The 18,156-nt window shown below is 47.9% G+C and overlaps 1 protein-coding gene across 1 annotated transcript in view; it reads left to right on the forward strand.

Moving 5' to 3' along the window:
- Window positions 1-17,840, forward strand: part of LOC146021403 (tripartite motif-containing protein 75-like) — a 37,853-nt gene extending 20,013 nt beyond the window's left edge. The window contains exon 2 of the mRNA XM_083155190.1: window positions 16,206-17,840. Coding sequence (XP_083011316.1) covers window positions 16,207-17,775 — 1,569 coding nt within the window. The 5' untranslated portion in view covers window position 16,206 and the 3' untranslated portion in view covers window positions 17,776-17,840. The remainder of the gene's footprint in view (window positions 1-16,205) is intronic.
- The last annotated feature ends 316 nt before the right edge of the window (window positions 17,841-18,156 follow it).

Below are 18,156 nucleotides of genomic sequence, written 5' to 3' on the forward strand. Positions count from 1 at the left end.
AAAAAAAAATTTTTTAAATGAATAAATAACAATAAGGAGAAAGTTTTGGAAAAAAGTGAATGGGATCATGTATGAATACATTGGTATGTCAAGGTCATTTGTTAAATATTAATGCGATTAGGTGGAGGTAGATGCGGTTGGGTAACCGAGTTTAATAAAGATCGTTTTACTGCGTGCCAGAGGGGGGGGATCTGTGGGGGTTGGTTCCCTAGGCAACAGGGGGGGTCAAAGGGGACAAGTGTGATGGGCCCCAGCGATCTGAAGGGCCCCAGAGCTTCCATGCCCCATCACGGCCACGTCTGTTCTAGCTGGCCTGTCAGTGACCCTCGCGGCCCGGCCGTCTACTGTGCACCATCTGTGTGTGGCTGAGTCTGACTGACACTGTGTGCCACTGCTGTCTACTGTGTGTGCCCTGCCGCTCAGTGCTCAGAGCCATCTACTCTTTGTGTGTACATGGCCTGTGGCCGGAGGTGCACAACCATACCCGCCGCTGGCACTGTAGCCTCAGTCTCTGGCTCCTGTACTTTATAGCACATACGCGGGTCGTCTGTTCCGTGCCTGCTTGTAGTGCTCTGCGTTCTTTTGTGAAAGTGACAGGCCAGCAGAAGGCAGCAGCCAGGAGCCAGGCCAACAGGACTGAGAACGGGAGAAGTCTGCACCTGAAAGCAGGATCTGGAGCAGCGAAAGGTTAAATGAGGCTCCTACAGAAGAGGGTTGTGTGGATTTTGGATTAGGTGGGGGCCCCAGAAATATCATTGTACAGGGCCCCAAGATTTCTATTGCCAGCCCTGCTAGGAGGGGGCATGCTAGAGTGCCTACATTGTGGGCAGGGGCATGCCCCTGAGGTGTGCTAGAGTGCCTACATTGTGGGCGGGTACACAACCCTGTCTTAAATCAATGAGGGTCATTGACAGGTTGTTGCCTTGCCCACCATTCTCTGTCCTTACTCTGCAACTGTAAGTAAGTCAATTTAAATAAAACTGTGACCAATGATTCAATCCCACATGCTGTCTCTGAGTATGACTGTGGCTGGGGGGTATTAGAAATGGTCAGGCAGGGACGCAGTGGGCTGCCCTCTTCCCCTTAAGTAAGAGCAGGAAGGTAACATGGCAACATAGCGACATAAGGGTGAGAAGCAGCGGTCGACACGTCGACCGTTTGGTGGGAACGTCTTGTGTGTGCGTGGGGGGACCTAGCAGGAATGCCTAAACCTCCCCCCATTTCACACCCGAGGTGCAGGGGCAAGGACTGCCACTAGATATTGAGGGGCCCGAGACGGCCCAGATAGACTGGGCAACCCCCCACAAAAAAAATCAAACAATAAAAAAAATCCTTGTGTGTGCTATATGGCAACTGTCAGCTGTTCTGCTGCCCATCGCACTGCCTGCTTTAATGTCCGAGGCAGGCAGCAGGTGGCAGGCACTGATGTGCTGTGCTGTGTGCTGCAGACAAAGTGTAGCCAGCCGATGTGATGGGTGTGAGAGGGGGATCGTGGGTGGTGCGGTGTGGTGCCTGCTGCAGTGCAGGGGTAACCAGACCACTTACCTGGCTCCGAACCCTATCACCTTCAGGCCGTGATGAACCACGGTCCTGGAAAACTCTGACACCCAGACACAAATACCTAGGAGGAAGGAGAGGTGATAAGCATAGTTCCTCCTTAGCGCAGACCGATGCGCCCTCCGTCCCGGGATGTCTCTACAAAAGGAGCTCCGGGCTCTGGGGAGCGTCATCATCGGCACGTGTCCTCAGAACCCAGAGTGTCACCTATTGTCCCTTGCGCACCTAAGTGATGAGTTGACCTTGCACAGGGGTGCAAGATCCACGTACGCCCTTATGAAAGAAGGAAGGAAGATAGGCAGAGATGGACACACAGAGGGACAAGATGACACTCACCATCCTTGATCTTGTACTACACCCCTCAGTTCTCCTCACATATCCCTGTAAGGAGACAAAAACACCAAAAACGTGCAGAGCCTAACACAACCTAAACATGGCATGACTACTTAACTACAACACACAGCTCTAGAACTGACTAAGTGTGTGGTACAAAACAACTATAACAGCCTAAACAACTTTGCTCTGCACGTACACAATATACCAACAGTATACAAGTATGAACACAAACCGTCTGTTTAAACCTCTGCTTATTTTCAGGTGTCACTACGCCCTTCCTAACTAGAGCTGGCCAGCTTACACACTCTAAATATTCCCGTTCCCTACTAGGGGCCAAGCGAGGGGATTGCCGCACAGCCCGTCCACCTCCTACCCCAACCACCTACAGGAAACCCCACGCTCTGGGTAAACCACAATGTTGGGCCTATAGCCCTTCCCTACCCACCTGCAGACCTAGGGCCTTAATCACACTTCTAGGCTTAGTGCCTACCGATAAACGACACCAGTGACTTTTACATTTCAACCACTCCTAACTGTGGCTCAGGACTAGTGCCTGTCAGTGGCCACAGGCCTAACGCCTGACTGGGCACAGGCCTAGAGGCCTGAATAGGGGCACAGGCCTGGTGCCTGAATAGGGCACAGGCCTAACTGAATAAGCCCACGGGCCTAGCGCCCGACCTACAGGGGCTTTGGGCCTTGTGCCCGGTTATGGGACCACGGGTCTAATGCTCAACCTATACTGGACCCCACAGGCCTGGAGGGCCTGACTACCTATACCAGGGCCTAATGCCCAGTGGTAGGGGCCACAGGCCTAAAGAAACCATCTACAACACGGGCCAGGAGGGCCCAACAATTATATGCCCATGGGCCAAGAGGGCCTGACTAAGGTGCTCACAGGCCTGACTTTACCCATGGGCCTAGTGCCCGACACCCAGTGGTCTAGGGAGTAGGTGGCCCAAGGGCTGCCTACCTGCTGTTGGGAGAGGCTGTGGGGGGGGGGAGCTTTGTTAGCTCTTTTGCATTCCTCCCCCGCTGGCCTCTCCAGGAGCCACCATCTTCTTTCTTCTGCTGCTGGCCCGTCCTGGCCAGTGGTGGCGACGCTTCTTCCCTTCTGCCAGATGCCGCTGGAGGTCCTCTTCAGGGGTCCTGGCATCTTCCAGCTTCTTCCTCCTGCCGCGCGCTCCTCCGTCGGGGGACTTCCTTCGTCACCCTCCCAGCGACGTCTGGCGTTAGACGCCAGGGGCGGGGTGGAGTACAGAGCAGCGAGCGCTGATTGGCTCTCCACGGCTGGTTTCTATTGGCTGCCGATTCGGGAGCCATGATTGGCTGCCGATTCGGGAGCCATGAATGGCTCCCAAGTGGCACCAGGGTTTAAACGCCACGGGCGGTGTTTTCTATAGGCGGCCACAATGGCGCCGAGATTGAATAGCCGCCGCACCAATACTACAGGCACGGGGATCAGACAGCTGATCCCTGCACCGGTCGAAGCTGTGTCCACTAGAGGACACAGCTCCATCTCTCCACCCTGCTGCTGTTTCTCCTCCAGTGCTGGGAACAAGGGGGCTGCCCCAGCAGCAGGGCACATTATTACAATGGGGATTGGAGGCCGCCGGCCAGATGTTAGGGCCCGGCTGCGGCCAATGGCTGAGTAGTAAAGAGGCAGGGGGGTGCTGCGGGCTCTCCCCTCCTGTCAGAGTGGCTGGGACCAGGACACTTGTCCCCATAGACCCCCTGTCGGCGGTACTGGCAGGGGCAACCAGTCAGCACAGAGCTGGATGGGCCAACCATTAGACAGTTAAATGGCAGGGGACAGACAGAATTCAACACAGAAGGAGCAGAAAAACAGACCCGCCCACCCACCCACCCTTCTTGGTAATGTCTTGATGCCTGCCGGCAGGTGGGAGGTAGCTGTGTGACAGTTGTTGTGTAATTCCTTTAAATACATAAATAAATAAAAATTAATAAATAACAATAAGAAGAAGAAAGTTCTGGAATAAAGTGAATGTGATCATGTATGAATACATTCGTATGTTAAGGTCATTTGTTAAAAAGTAATGTGATTAGGTGGAGGTAGACGTGGTTGGGTAACCGGGTTTAAGAAAGGTAGTTTTACTGTTTATGCATTATGTCACAGTTGGAATATTGATGTATGTAGCAGGGCGGGAAGAAGCGGTGCATGGGAAAGGGGGGAACCAGCTGAGGTTTGCAGATTTACCCTTATAAGGGGCCGCACGCCAGGCTCCAGCTGTCGACGGCTGCGTGCCAGAGTGCCTACTGCGTGGGCACGCCCCCATCATGAAATCAATGAGCGTCATAGACAGGTTGTTGACTTGCCCAACATTCTCTGTCCTTACCCTGCAACTGTGAGTATTTTATATTATTTATTTACTTTTAAATGAAAGTGTGACCAATGATTCAATCCCACATGCTGTCTCTGAGTATGACTGTGGCTGGGGGGTATTAGAAATGGGATATAGTGGGCTGCCCTCTTCCCCTTATGGTGGCCCTGTTCGGGATGCTGTCTGATGAACAGGACTACAGTGTGCACTGTGCAGTAGCCTGACGCTGACAGCTGAGAGACAGGCACAGTCAAGTATGAGCACACTCAGCTCACAGACAGCTTTATCGCTGCCCCCCTGCCTAGCCCACCACTGGTCAGTAACATGAGACTCAGGGGTAGATGTATTATAGCAGCGCTTATCGCGGAGGGGAGACCGACAAGATGTATTAACATTTTGTCTGCTGTGGGGGAGCACAAACTCCCCTCCGGTGATGTCTGTACCAGGCATGCGCAGGATCTCGCTACTCACTCCAGCGCAGCACAGAGCCAGCAGCAGGGAAATCTCTGTCCCTGTTGTCAGGATAGGGTATCACCACCTGCAGCTGTCAAAGTCAATAACTGCAGGGGGCGGAACGGTCAGCGCTGATGACCGCTCATACATTTGCTCTGCATATCGGCCTGGGGTGCATTTTACATACCCCGGCTGCTTTTTACATGGGGGAGAATTGGAATCAGTGCACATAATGGGGGAAATTTACTAAAGGAAATTTGTAAAAAAAAAATAGGTGTATTTGTATCCAGAAATACACTTAGGTACTGCTTTCCTAGCACGGTGCCCACGACCTAGATTGTATGTGTAGGGCTGATATCTCAAGCATCTCATGCATCTTATGTGTTTGCGCGGCATAAGATGCATGAGATGATGCAATCGACGCGATCGACGAGATTTTTACATTGGAATCAATGTAAAAAGCCCCCAAAACCCCAATTTGAATTGCTAACCCCCCCTCATGGGTGAAATGGCCCCCCCATTGTTAACGCCACCCCACTATTGATGCCAACCCGAAGCGTGGCGAGTGCAGCGAGCCCCCGAGGTTCGGCGGTACGCGTCCTCCGACCTTTTCATACCCCCCACTATCCAAGTCGGCGATTTTATATAGTGTGGCGAGCGCAGCGAGCCACCGAGCCGAAGCGTGGAGAGCGCAGTGAGCCCCGCGAGGGGACGCGGAATACATGTAAAGTAGTCCGCGTCCCCTCGCGGGGCTCACTGCGCTCGCCACGCTGCGGGCGCGGTGGCTCGCTGCGCTCGCCACACTATATAAAATCAACTCCACGCCGATGTGGATAGTAGTGGTAGGAAAAGGGGTACTTGTGGATTATCACGGCTCCCATCGCATGCCATCGCATGCCATATATAGTGGCATGCCATGGCATGCGATGGGATGCGATTTTTGCCGGTTTTTACCGTTTTTTTTACAAAATTGCATGCGTTTTTTAACAGAAAAGCGTCCAAATGCATTGAAAATAGTATCAAACATGTTCATTGGCCCCCAAATGTCATTTTTGAGGCTGTACCACCCCCACTATCAACGCATACCCGAAGCGTGGCGAGCGCAGCGAGCCCGCGAGGGGCGGCGGTACGCGTCCTACGACCTTTTCATATCCCCACTATCCACGTCGGCGTGGAGTTGAGAATAGAAAGTGTGGCGAGCGCAGCGAGCCTCCGAGCCCGAAGCGTGGCGAGGGGATGCGGACACCTGTGAAGCCCGTGAGGGGACGCGTATACCTGTGAAGGTATCCGTGTCCCCTCGCGGGGCTCGCCACGCTTCGGGCTCGGTGGCTCGCTGCGCTCGCCACACTTTCTATTCTCAACTCCGCGCCGACTGTGGATAGTGGGGGTATGAAAAGGTCGTAGGACGCGTACCGCTGCGCTCGTCACGCTTCGGGTTTGCGTTGATAGTGGGGGTGGTACAGCCTCAAAAATGACATTTAGGGGCTATTGAACATGTTTGATACTAATTTCAATGCATTTGGATGCTTTTCTTTTAAAAATCGCATGCAATCACATGCGATTTTTTCCCGTGCGATGGCCATCGTGGGAGCCGTGATACTCCACGAGTACCTGAAAAGGTTGGAGGACGCGTACCGCCTCCCCTCGCGGGCTCACTGCGCTCACCACGCTTCGGGTTGGCATTGATAGTGCTGGTGGTGTTAACAATGGTTATTGGGGGCTCACGATTTTTTATCTCATGGATCTCATGGACCTCATGGACCTCATGCATCTTATGGATGCATAAGATCCATGAGATTAAAAAAATCGGGTCCATCGCGTTGATTGTATGCCTTAAGTACCTTAAACTTAAGGCATACAATCAATGAGACGGGCGCCGTGCTAGGAAAGCAGTACCTACACTTATTTTTGACATTTACTATCCCGAAAATACGGCAATTCGTAGATGTAATGATGTGCTATTAATACGAATACGAATTGCCGTATTTTCGGGATAGTAAATGTAAAAAATAAGTGTATTTCTGGATACAAATACACCTATTTTTTTTTACAAATTTCCTTTAGTAAATTTCCCCCAACGTGCGCTGATACCGCTTCTCCCCCATAACGACACATCTACCCCTGAGTTAGCTGCACAAAAGCAGAGCAATCTGCAGCAGTGTGTTGTCTGCCTCCTGTGCTGATCCTAGCACTCAGCTGTGAGGAGAGAAGCAGCAATGATTAACTGGTGGCGGCAGCAGATTACATAAATCCTTTTTTTGGAGGGGGGGGGTTTATATCCAGGAGGCATGGCAGTTGCGGGATGGAGGGGGGTTGCATGCAATGTTTGGGAAAGTAAAAAGAACCCCTCCGGGAGGGGGGGGGGGGGGGGGGTCGGTTATGTATAGGGTTACCACCTAGTCCCTTTAATTCCGGACACATATTAATTACACAGGTTCTGTGGCTGGCTGACTTCAAGACTCCACTTCACCTGATTTTAAACTGCCACAGAACCTGTGTAATTAACATGTGTCCGGAATTAAAGGTCCCAGGTGGTAACCCTAGTTATGTAGCACAGTTCTGCTGTGTTCAACTGCGGAGGGGGTGAGGGGTTTCACTGAATGTAGCATACTAGCCGTGCTACTTGCTTACTTTAATTGGTGTCTGTCCCTGAGTGCTAGCGGCTGGGCTGCTCACACGTGGGCACCTGATGGCTGCATAAACTCCTCAGCTTTTAAAGTGGTTGAGTTCAATTCAATGCAGCATATACAATGTGGTTGTGCGGTGCCACCCTTCAGTGGCCAGCGCCCATGGACAATTGCCTAAAGCTGCCTGGTGGTGGCGCCGGACCTGTTTGCAGCTGCCCACTGCCAATATTGTTTGATAAATGAGCCCCATAAACAGCATGTTATTGCTATCTCCTCCCCCCACACAGCCATTCCCAGCATACTATAACTTTCATCATGTCTCTGGCTGTGGTGTGGACGTTACTGCTCAACCTCACCCTCTGCGCTGCTCTGTATTGACCTATTGCCCTATTGAATGCACGCTCTGTTTGCAATAAATTAACATCCATCCATGACCTCTTCATCTCTCACAACTTCAACCTGATGGCCATTACAGAAACCTGGCTCACACAATCAGACACGGCCTCGCCTGCAGCACTGTCACATGGTGGTTTCCACTTCACTCACACCCCCAGGCCTGGTAACTGTAAAGGAGGTGGAGTTGGTATATTACTGTCACAAGCCTTCACATACTCAGTTCTCCCACCAGTTCCTTCACTCACATTTATATAATTTGAAGTTCACTCCATTAGGGTTTTTTCCCCTTTCTCTCTGCGTGTTGCTGCTATCTATCGCCCACCTGGGTTTCCCAAAACTCAATTTCTAGAAGATTTCTCTGCCTGGCTTCCCCATTTCTTATCCTCTGACATCTCCACTGTCATCCTGGGTGACTTCAATATTGCTATTGACAGTCCACCATCTCTACAATACCATACAGAGTATGAATGATTTCCTCAGCACTAGTAATGATTCTTTCTTGTTCTCATATGGGATGTACCCAAAAAGAAGAAAAAAGAAGAAAAGAACAATAGTGTGATATTGTTTCCTAGGTTTTTCAATATAACAATGTAGTACGCCTTTAAATGTAGAAAACTCGTACCAGATTCTATTGTCTACCTGGATATCAGTAGACAACAGCGTTTTTGGTTTGAGGGGGATAAAACACCACCAGGGGATCCACTTTGTCTTCTATTTCCAATGTTCAATTAAACTCAGAGGGATAAGAAAGACATCATGGTGCAATACGTTTTTTAATGTTAAAATTTCTTTAAAAATGTGCACGGAAGATATAAACAGAGGACTCTCACCATGTGAATATGTCCACAATGCAATTGTAGACAATCAGAGCATAAGATGGTAAAGAACAGGCGTCCCTGGAAACTCCTTCACAATAATCAGAACCTCTGCAATCCTCCTCAGCATTCAGGTAGCCGACCGGTTTCAATACAAAGTATCTTCTTCAAGGCTGATGAATGACCAGCACCTCTGGTATTATACAGCACCCTTGTAATTATGCGGGACACATGGCAGCACCCCTGGACTGGATATGGCACACTGGGCAGCACCCCTGGACTGATATGTTGCACCTAGCACCACCCCTTTACATGTAGAGAAGTGTAGAAAGATATGCTTCCAATGTGTTTGAGGGCCCTCAATACAAGGGTGCTGCCCAGTGTGCCATATCCAGTCCAGGGGTGCTGCCATGTGTCCCGCATAATTACAAGGGTGCTGTATAATACCAGAGGTGCTATTCATTCATCAGCCTTGAAGAAGATACTTTGTATTGAAACCGGTCGGCTACCTGAATGCTGAGGAGGATTGCAGAGGCTCTGATCATTGTGAAGGAGTTTCCAGGGACGCCTGTTCTTTACCATCTTATGCTCTGATTGTCTACAATTGCATTGTGGACATATTCACATGGTGAGAGTCCTCTGTTTATATCTTCCGTGCACATTTTTAAAGAAATTTTAACATTAAAAAACGTATTGCACCATGATGTCTTTCTTATCCCTCTGAGTTTAATGTAACATTGGAAAAAGAAGACAAAAGTGGATCCCCTGGTGGTGTTTTATCCCCCTCAAACCAAAAACGCTGTTGTCTACTGATATCCAGGTAGACAATAGAATCTGGTACGAGTTTTCTACATTTAAAGGCGTACTACATTGTTATATTGAAAAACCTAGAAACAATATCACACTATTGTTCTTTTCTTCTTTTTTTTCTTTTTGGGTACATCCCATATGAGAACAAGAAAGAATCATTACTAGCGCTGAGGAAATCATTCATACTCTGTATGGTATTGTATCATTGTGTGTGAAGTGGCTTTTCACTTTTTTGTTTGGTTTCCACTAGCTGCTTATCAGCGCACGGTCTAATAATCTGTATCCTATATTACAAGTCCACCATCTCTGCATGCCTCCAAACTCTGTCTAACCCTCCCCTTTAGAATGTAAGCTCTCACGAGCAGGGCCCTCTCTCCTCATGTGCCTTTCTTAGAATATATAAACCTCTGCCACCGTGATGCTTGCTTCAGTGTCCTGTCCCCTGACACAACTATCCATATTAACCATGTACTTGTCCTAAACTGTCTTGTGCTGTAATTCGTTATGTGTTTTTGCTAATAACTATGCTCTGTAAAGCGCTGCGGAATATGTATGCGCTATATAAGAAACTGTTAATAAATAATAATAATAATAAATAATAATAAATAAACTCCTCTCTCTAACCTCCTCTCTCGGCCTCTCCCAGTGGTCCGACACCTCTACTCATGAGGAAGGCCACTGCCTTGACCTTGTCTTCACCAGGCTGTGCTCAGTCTCTGATTTTACTAACACTCCCTTCCCTCTCTCTGATCACAATCTCATTACCCTCTTGCTCTCCTCCATTACCCCAAGCTCACTGACACAGAAATCATGGAAGCCTACTCTAACCCGCAGAAATACTAATGCTATTAATTTTCCACAACTTTCCACCTCACTCCAACAACAGCTCTCACTAATTTCTACATTTACCTCTCCTGACTCTGCTGTTTCCCACCTCTACCTGACTCTTGAAACAGCCCTTTAAGAAGTGGCTCCAGCGACCCATTATACCCCACGTAGGCTTAGATGCCAACCATGGCACACCAAAACAACAAGACAACTACGAAATCAGTCACGTAAAGTAGAACGTCAATGGCACAAATCTCGTAACATGACTGACTTCCTCACATATAAGCTACCACTCCTACTGCAATGCTTTGGACACGGCCAAACAAACTTACTACCAATCTCTCATCTCTTCTCATGCCACCAACCCTAAGCGACTTTTTAACACCGTTAAGTCTCTTCTGTACCCTCCCCCTCCTCCCCCACCGGCTACCATCAGTGCACAAGAACTTGCCTCCTACTTTAAGGACAAGATTGATAACATCCGAGATGAAATGGTATGCTCCACAACCTCTAACCCGCTTTCTTCCACACCTGAACCCTCTGGCACTTTCTCTTCATTTGAGCCCACAAATGAAAAGGAAGTATCCACACTCTTCTTATCCTCCTACTCTACTACCTCTCCTCTTGATCCTATACCTGCACTAGTCATTAAAAATCTATCTCCTGTGCTTATTCCAACCTTAAATCTGCAATCTCTCTCTTGCTACTGGTACTTTTCCATCTCTGCTCAAACATGCAGTGATTACTCCCATTCTGAAAAAACACAATTCTGACCCTAACTCTCTCTCTAGAGACTAGAGAGGCTTGTCTACTCTCACCTCACAAACTTTCTTAACTCTAACACCCTATTAGACCCGCTTCAGTCAGGCTTTCGCTCTCAACACTCCACTGAGACAGCACTGACTAAAGTGGTGAATGATCTGGTAACTGCTAAGTCTAAAGGCCACTACTCACTGCTTATTCTTCTAGATCTTTCTGCTGCGTTTGACACTGTGGATCACACTCTCCTCTTACAAACACTACACTCCATAGGTCTTAATGATACAGCCCTTTCCTGGTTCACATCTTACCTATCTGATCGCTCTTTCAGTGTTCGCTTCTCTGACTCTACTTCCTCTTCACTACCTCTGTCAGTCGGAGTTCCGCAAGGCTCAGTCTTAGGTCCTCAGCTTTTCTCAATCTATACCTCCTCTCGTTGCAAACTAATCAGCTCTTTCGGATTTCAGTATCACTTATATGCAGATGATACTCAAATCTATCTATCAACCCCAGAGTTGTCACCAGTGGTTTTGGGCCGAGTCTCTGAATGTCTCTCTGCCATCTCATCTTGGATGTCTTCTCGCCAACTCAAACTCAATATTTCCAAAACAGAATTACTTATATTCCCGCCAACTAAGAAAAGTTACCATTCCGATATCTCCATCACTGTTGACAACTCGACAATCTACCCTACCCCACAAGCTCGTTGCTTAGGGGTCATCCTCGACTCTGACTTGTCATTTCTTCCCCACATTCAATCTGTTTCCAAATCATGTTACATGCATCTAAAAAACATATTCAAAATACGACTGTATCTCACACAAGACACTACCAAATCTCTTATCCATGCACTCTTTATATCCCGCATTGATTATTGCAATAGTCTCCTAACTGGTCTTCCCAAGAACAGACTCTCACCACTGCAATCCATTCTAAATGCTGCTGCTAGGCTGATCTTCCTTGCAAGACACTCATCGTCTGCTGATCCGCTCTGCCAGTCCCTCCATTGGTTGCCTGTATATTACCGTATTCAATATAAAACACTTCAACTTGCATATAAAGCTATTAACCATATTGCACTAGCATATATCTCTCTAATTATCACAAAATATCTCCCATCTTGACCACTCTGCTCTGCACAAGATCTGCGTCTCTCTTCTGCACGGATCACTAGCTCCCATTCACTATTACAGGACTTTCATCTGACTGCTCCCACCCTATGGAATGTCCTTCCACGCACAATAAGACTCTCCACCAGCCTCCAAACTTTCAAGCGTTCCCTGAAAACTCACCTCCTCAGGCAAGCCTATCATATTTAAGTTCCATATGCATAACCCTCTGAGGCACTTATGTATTATATAGCTTCCCTTCTGGACCTACAAGCTATCCTATTACTGGTGCCTGTCCTTGTGTTTCCCTCCTATATCCCTATAGATTGTAAGCTTGCAGCAGGGCCCTCCTACCTCCAAGTCTGTCTGTTGTTACCCAGTTTGTTTTATCACTGTCTACTATTGTAAAGCGCAACGGAATCTGCTGCGCTGTATCAGTAACTGTAACGGAATCTGCTGCGCTGTATCAGTAACTGTAACGGAATCTGCTGCACTATAGAAGACACTGTAACGGAATCTGCTGCGCTATATCAGTAACTGTAACGGAATCTGCTGTGCTATATAAGAAGCTGTAACAGAACCTGCTGCACTATATAAGACGCTGTAACGGAATCTGCTGCGCTATATAAGACGCTGTAACGGAATCTGCTGCGCTATATCAGTAACTGTAACGGAATCTGCTACGCTATATAAGACACTGTAACGGAATCTGCTGCGCTATATAAGACACTGTAACGGAATCTGCTGCGCTATATAAGACACTGTAACAGAATCTGCTGCGCTATATAAGAAACTGTAACGGAATCTGCTGCGCTATATAAGACACTGTAACGGAATCTGCTGCGCTATATAAGACACTGTAACGGAATCTGCTGCGCTATATAAGACACTGTAACGGAATCTTCTGCGCTATATAAGACACTGTAACGGAATCTGCTGTGCTATATAAGAAGCTGTAACGGAATCTGCTGCGCTATATAAGACACTGTAACGGAATCTGCTGCGCTATATAAGACACTGTAACGGAATCTGCTGCGCTATATAAGACACTGTAACGGAATCTGCTGCGCAATATAAGACACTGTAACGGAATCTGCTGCGCTATATAAGACACTGTAACGGAATCTTCTGCGCTATATAAGACACTGTAACGGAATCTTCTGCGCTATATAAGACACTGTAACGGAATCTGCTGCGCTATATAAGACACTGTAACGGAATCTGCTGCGCTATATAAGACACTGTAACGGAATCTTCTGCGCTATATAAGACACTGTAACGGAATCTGCTGCGCTATATAAGAAGCTGTAACGGAATCTGCTGCGCTATATAAGACACTGTAACGGAATCTGCTTCGCTATATAAGACACTGGGCCTTATTCTGATTGGTGCGGCCCGATCAGAATATGCGGCCGCGACCGTGCAGGCGAATCCCCGCCTTCCATACGGATCGCCACCTGCCGTCCGTACGCGGATATGTGGCGATCCGCATGAAATTGGACGGGGATACGCCTCCTCCGTCTTGGGAGCAGCCCCTGCATTCGATGGTCGCCGAACATCGAATGCAGGGCCGCACGCTCCACCAGGTCCCGCCACACAAGACCACACGGACACTTGTCCGTGTGAAATCATGTATGGGGGCGGGCAGCTGACATCCGGCGATGTCAGATGCCCGCCCCATACCCACGCGTCACTGCCTCATTACCATGCATACGCCCCGCGTTTGCATGGGAACGCCCATGAAACGCGGGGCGTATGCATAGGGTAATGAGGCTAAGTAGCCCCTCACGCCCCTCTACGCCCCCTGTGCGGCGTATAAAGAATCCGTGCGGCGAAATCGCCTGCACATGCGCAGAGTGACCTCTGCACATGCGCAGACGATCAACATCGGCGGTCCGTCCGCATGCGGGAATATCCGCACCGATCAGAATAAGGCCCACTGTAACAGAATATGCTGCGCTATATAAGACACTGTAACGGAATCTGCTGCGCTATATAAGACGCTGTAACAGAATATGCTGCGCTACATCAGACGCTGTAACGGAATCTGCTGCGCTATATAAGACACTGTAACGGAATCTGCTGCACTATATAAGACACTGTAACGGAATCTGCCGCGCTATATAAGACGCTGTAACGTAATCTGCTGCGCTATATAAGACGCTGTAACGTAATCTGCTGCGCTATATAAGACACTGTAACGTAATCTGCCGCGCTATATAAGACGCTGTAACGGAATCTGCTGCGCTATATAAGACACTGTAACGGAATCTGCTGCGCTATATAAGACGCTGTAACGGAATCTGCTGCGCTATATAAGACACTGTAACGGAATCTGCTGCGCTATATAAGACGCTGTAACGGAATCTGCTGCGCTATATAAAACGCTGTAACGGAATCTACTGTGCTATATAAGACACTGTAACGGAATCTGCTGCGCTATATAAGACACTGTAACGGAATCTGCTGCGCTATATAAGACGCTGTAACGGAATCTGCTGCGCTATATAAGACGCTGTAACGGAATCTGCTGCGCTATATAAGACACTGTAACGGAATCTGCCGCGCTATATAAGACGCTGTTACGGAGTCTGCCGCGCTATATAAGACGCTGTAACGGAATCTGCCGCACTATATAAGACGCTGTAACGGAATCTGCTGCGCTATATAAGACACTGTAACGGAATCTGCTGCGCTATATAAGACACTTTAACGGAATCTGCTGCGCTATATAAGACGCTGTAACGGAATCTGCTGCGCTATATAAGACGCTGTTACGGAGTCTGCCGCGCTATATAAGACGCTGTAACGGAATCTGCCGCGCTATATAAGACGCTGTAACGGAATCTGCTGCGCTATATAAGACGCTGTAACGGAATCTGCTGCGCTATATAAGACGCTGTAACGGAATCTGCTGAGCTATATAAGACACTGTAACGGAGTCTGCCGCGCTATATAAGACGCTGTAACGGAATCTGCTGCGCTATATAAGACGCTGTAACGGAATCTGCTGCACTATATAAGACACTGTAACGGAGTCTGCCGCGCTATATAAGACGCTGTAACGGAATCTGCTGCGCTATATAAGACGCTGTAACGGAATCTGCCGCGCTATATAAGACGCTGTAACGGAATCTGCTGCACTATATAAGACACTGTAACGGAATCTGCTGCACTATATAAGACACTGTAACGGAATCTGCTGCGCTATATAAGAAACTGTAACGGAATCTGCTGCGCTATATAAGACGCTGTAACGGAATCTGCTGCGCTATATAAGACACTGTAACGGAATCTGCTGCACTATATAAGACACTGTAACGGAATCTGCTGCGCTATATAAGAAACTGTAACGGAATCTGCTGCGCTATATAAGACACTGTAACGGAATCTGCTGCGCTATGTAAGAAACTGTAACGGAATCTGCTGCGCTATATAAGACACTGTAACGGAATCTGCTGCGCTATATAAGACGCTGTAACGGAATCTGCTGCGCTATATAAGACGCTGTAACGGAATCTGCTGCACTATATAAGACACTGTAACGGAATCTGCTGCACTATATAAGACACTGTAACGGAATCTGCTGCGCTATATAAGAAACTGTAACGGAATCTGCTGCGCTATATAAGACGCTGTAACGGAATCTGCTGCGCTATATAAGACACTGTAACGGAATCTGCTGCACTATATAAGACACTGTAACGGAATCTGCTGCGCTATATAAGAAACTGTAACGGAATCTGCTGCGCTATATAAGACACTGTAACGGAATCTGCTGCGCTATGTAAGAAACTGTAACGGAATCTGCTGCGCTATATAAGACACTGTAACGGAATCTGCTGCGCTATATAAGACGCTGTAACGGAATCTGCTGCGCTATATAAGACACTGTAACGGAATCTGCTGCGCTATATAAGACACTGTAACGGAATCTGCTGCGCTATATAAGAAACTGTAACGGAATCTGCTGCACTATATAAGACACTGTAACGGAATCTGCTGCGCTATATAAGACGCTGTAACGGAATCTGCTGCGCTATATAAGACACTGTAACGGAATCTGCTGCGCTATATAAGACGCTGTAACGGAATCTGCTGCGCTATATAAAAAACTGTAAATAAATAAAAATAATAAATAATCATCAGAAAGTTTTGTTTCTTCCTGTTTCCTAGAATGGCGTCTGGATGCCTGGGAGCTGAGCTGAGCTGCTCCATCTGCCTAAACATTTATACCAACCCCGTAACCCTGAGATGTTCGCACATCTTCTGCCGGGACTGCATTGTGCAGGCGCTGGATACACAGGAGGTGGATGAAGAGTATTCCTGTCCGGAGTGCAGAGCAGATTTTAGGAGGCGTCCGACACTGGCAAAGAGCAGGAAGCTGTGTAACATTGTGGAAAGTTTCCTAGGTACCCTGCCGCAGGAGACCCCGATCTTCTGTACTTACTGTGACCCTCCTGTGCTGGCGGCTAAAACATGTCTACAGTGTGAATCTTCCTTTTGTGACAAACACCTCATTCTACACAATAAATCTACTGAACACATTCTAACTGAACCCACTGATTTCCGGTCAGAAGAAAAATGCTCCATTCATGAAAAGATTGAAAAATATTACTGCTCTGAGGACTCCGCTGCTATCTGTATATCCTGCTGGGTGGCTGGGGACCACCAGGGTCACCACGTGGAACTTCTGACTGTGGCCTCTGAGAAGAAAAAAGAGACACTGAGATCTGTCACTGAGACCCTGAAGTCTGAGAGAGAGGAAACTGAGAGGAGAGTGCAGCGTCTGCAGGATCACAGGAGAGAGGAGAAGGAGAAAGCCGCCAGGGTCACTGAGAGAGTCACTGATCTGTTTAGAGACATCAGGGAGAAGTTAGACACGCTGGAGAGGGAGGTCCTGGATGAGATCTCCAGACAGGTAGAACAGATGTCTCTCTCAGTCTCTGATCTGATCACACAGCTGGAGACACAGAAGGATGAGCTGTGCAGGAAGATTAGTAGCATTGAGGAGATTTGTAGCATCACTGATCCATTAACTGTCCTGAAGGAAGATCCAGGAGGAGATGTCATCAGTCACAGGAGCTGTGATGTCACCAGTGATGGAAGAGCGGCTGGCTGTGTGGATGAGGGAATAATCTCACTGATGTTACACAGGGGACTTTCCCTCGTGGCTGATAGTCTGATGGATCTACAGATACAGAGACAGTTCTCAGTGATGGAGAAAGCTGATGTATTACTGGATAGAAAGACGGCCTGTAATTGGATTATTATATCAGGGGATCGCAGATCTGCATCTTATACTGATGTAAATCAGAACAGACCAGATGGACCAGAGAGGTTTATTGTGCGGCAGGTGATAAGTTCCTGTAGCTTCTCATCTGGGAGACATTACTGGGAAGTGGATGTGAGAGAGGCAGAGAAATGGCTGATAGGGGTGGCCGGTCACAGTATAGAGAGAAAGATTAATGCTAATGAATCATTCATTGGTTATAATAACAAGTCCTGGAACCTGAGCCTTATTGACAATTTGATTGCACGTCATAACAATATACATACAATTATAGATCCAGAGTCTCCTGTGCAGACAGTGGGGATATACCTGGACTATGAGGCCGGGCGTCTGTCCTTCTACAAGCTGTGTGACCCCATCAGACACCTGTACACCTTCTCCGCCACCTTCACTGAGCCCCTGCACGCTGCCTTCTATGTGTATGAGAATTCCTGCATCAAACTCATAAAGTAGATACTACAACAAGGAGATTATGTGCAAGATATTATAAAACAACTTACTGTGGAAAATAAATAACTGAATATCACTAATGTATTTCTTTGGGTATTGTATCCAATAATAATCAATAACAGACCAATTACTACTGTAGAGGAGAGATCTATTTGTTATAGAATTTATACATATGAGTTTATCACACAATGGGGCAGATGTATGAACTAGTGTTAGGTGCATTTCTGCAACGCCAGTTATCTGGGTGGGATTATGTTTCTTAATACCTAACGTGCGCTCGGCGGGGCTGTCCCCTGCAATGCCCCCCAGTAATTAGCGACCGGGGCGATGTATTAACAGCCTTCGAGGCATTAAATCACCCCGGACACTTCGCCAGCTCAGGGC

Source organism: Crinia signifera, chromosome 7, assembly GCF_055691185.1.
Source record: "Crinia signifera chromosome 7, ASM5569118v1, whole genome shotgun sequence".
Taxonomy (NCBI): Eukaryota; Metazoa; Chordata; class Amphibia; order Anura; family Myobatrachidae; genus Crinia; species Crinia signifera.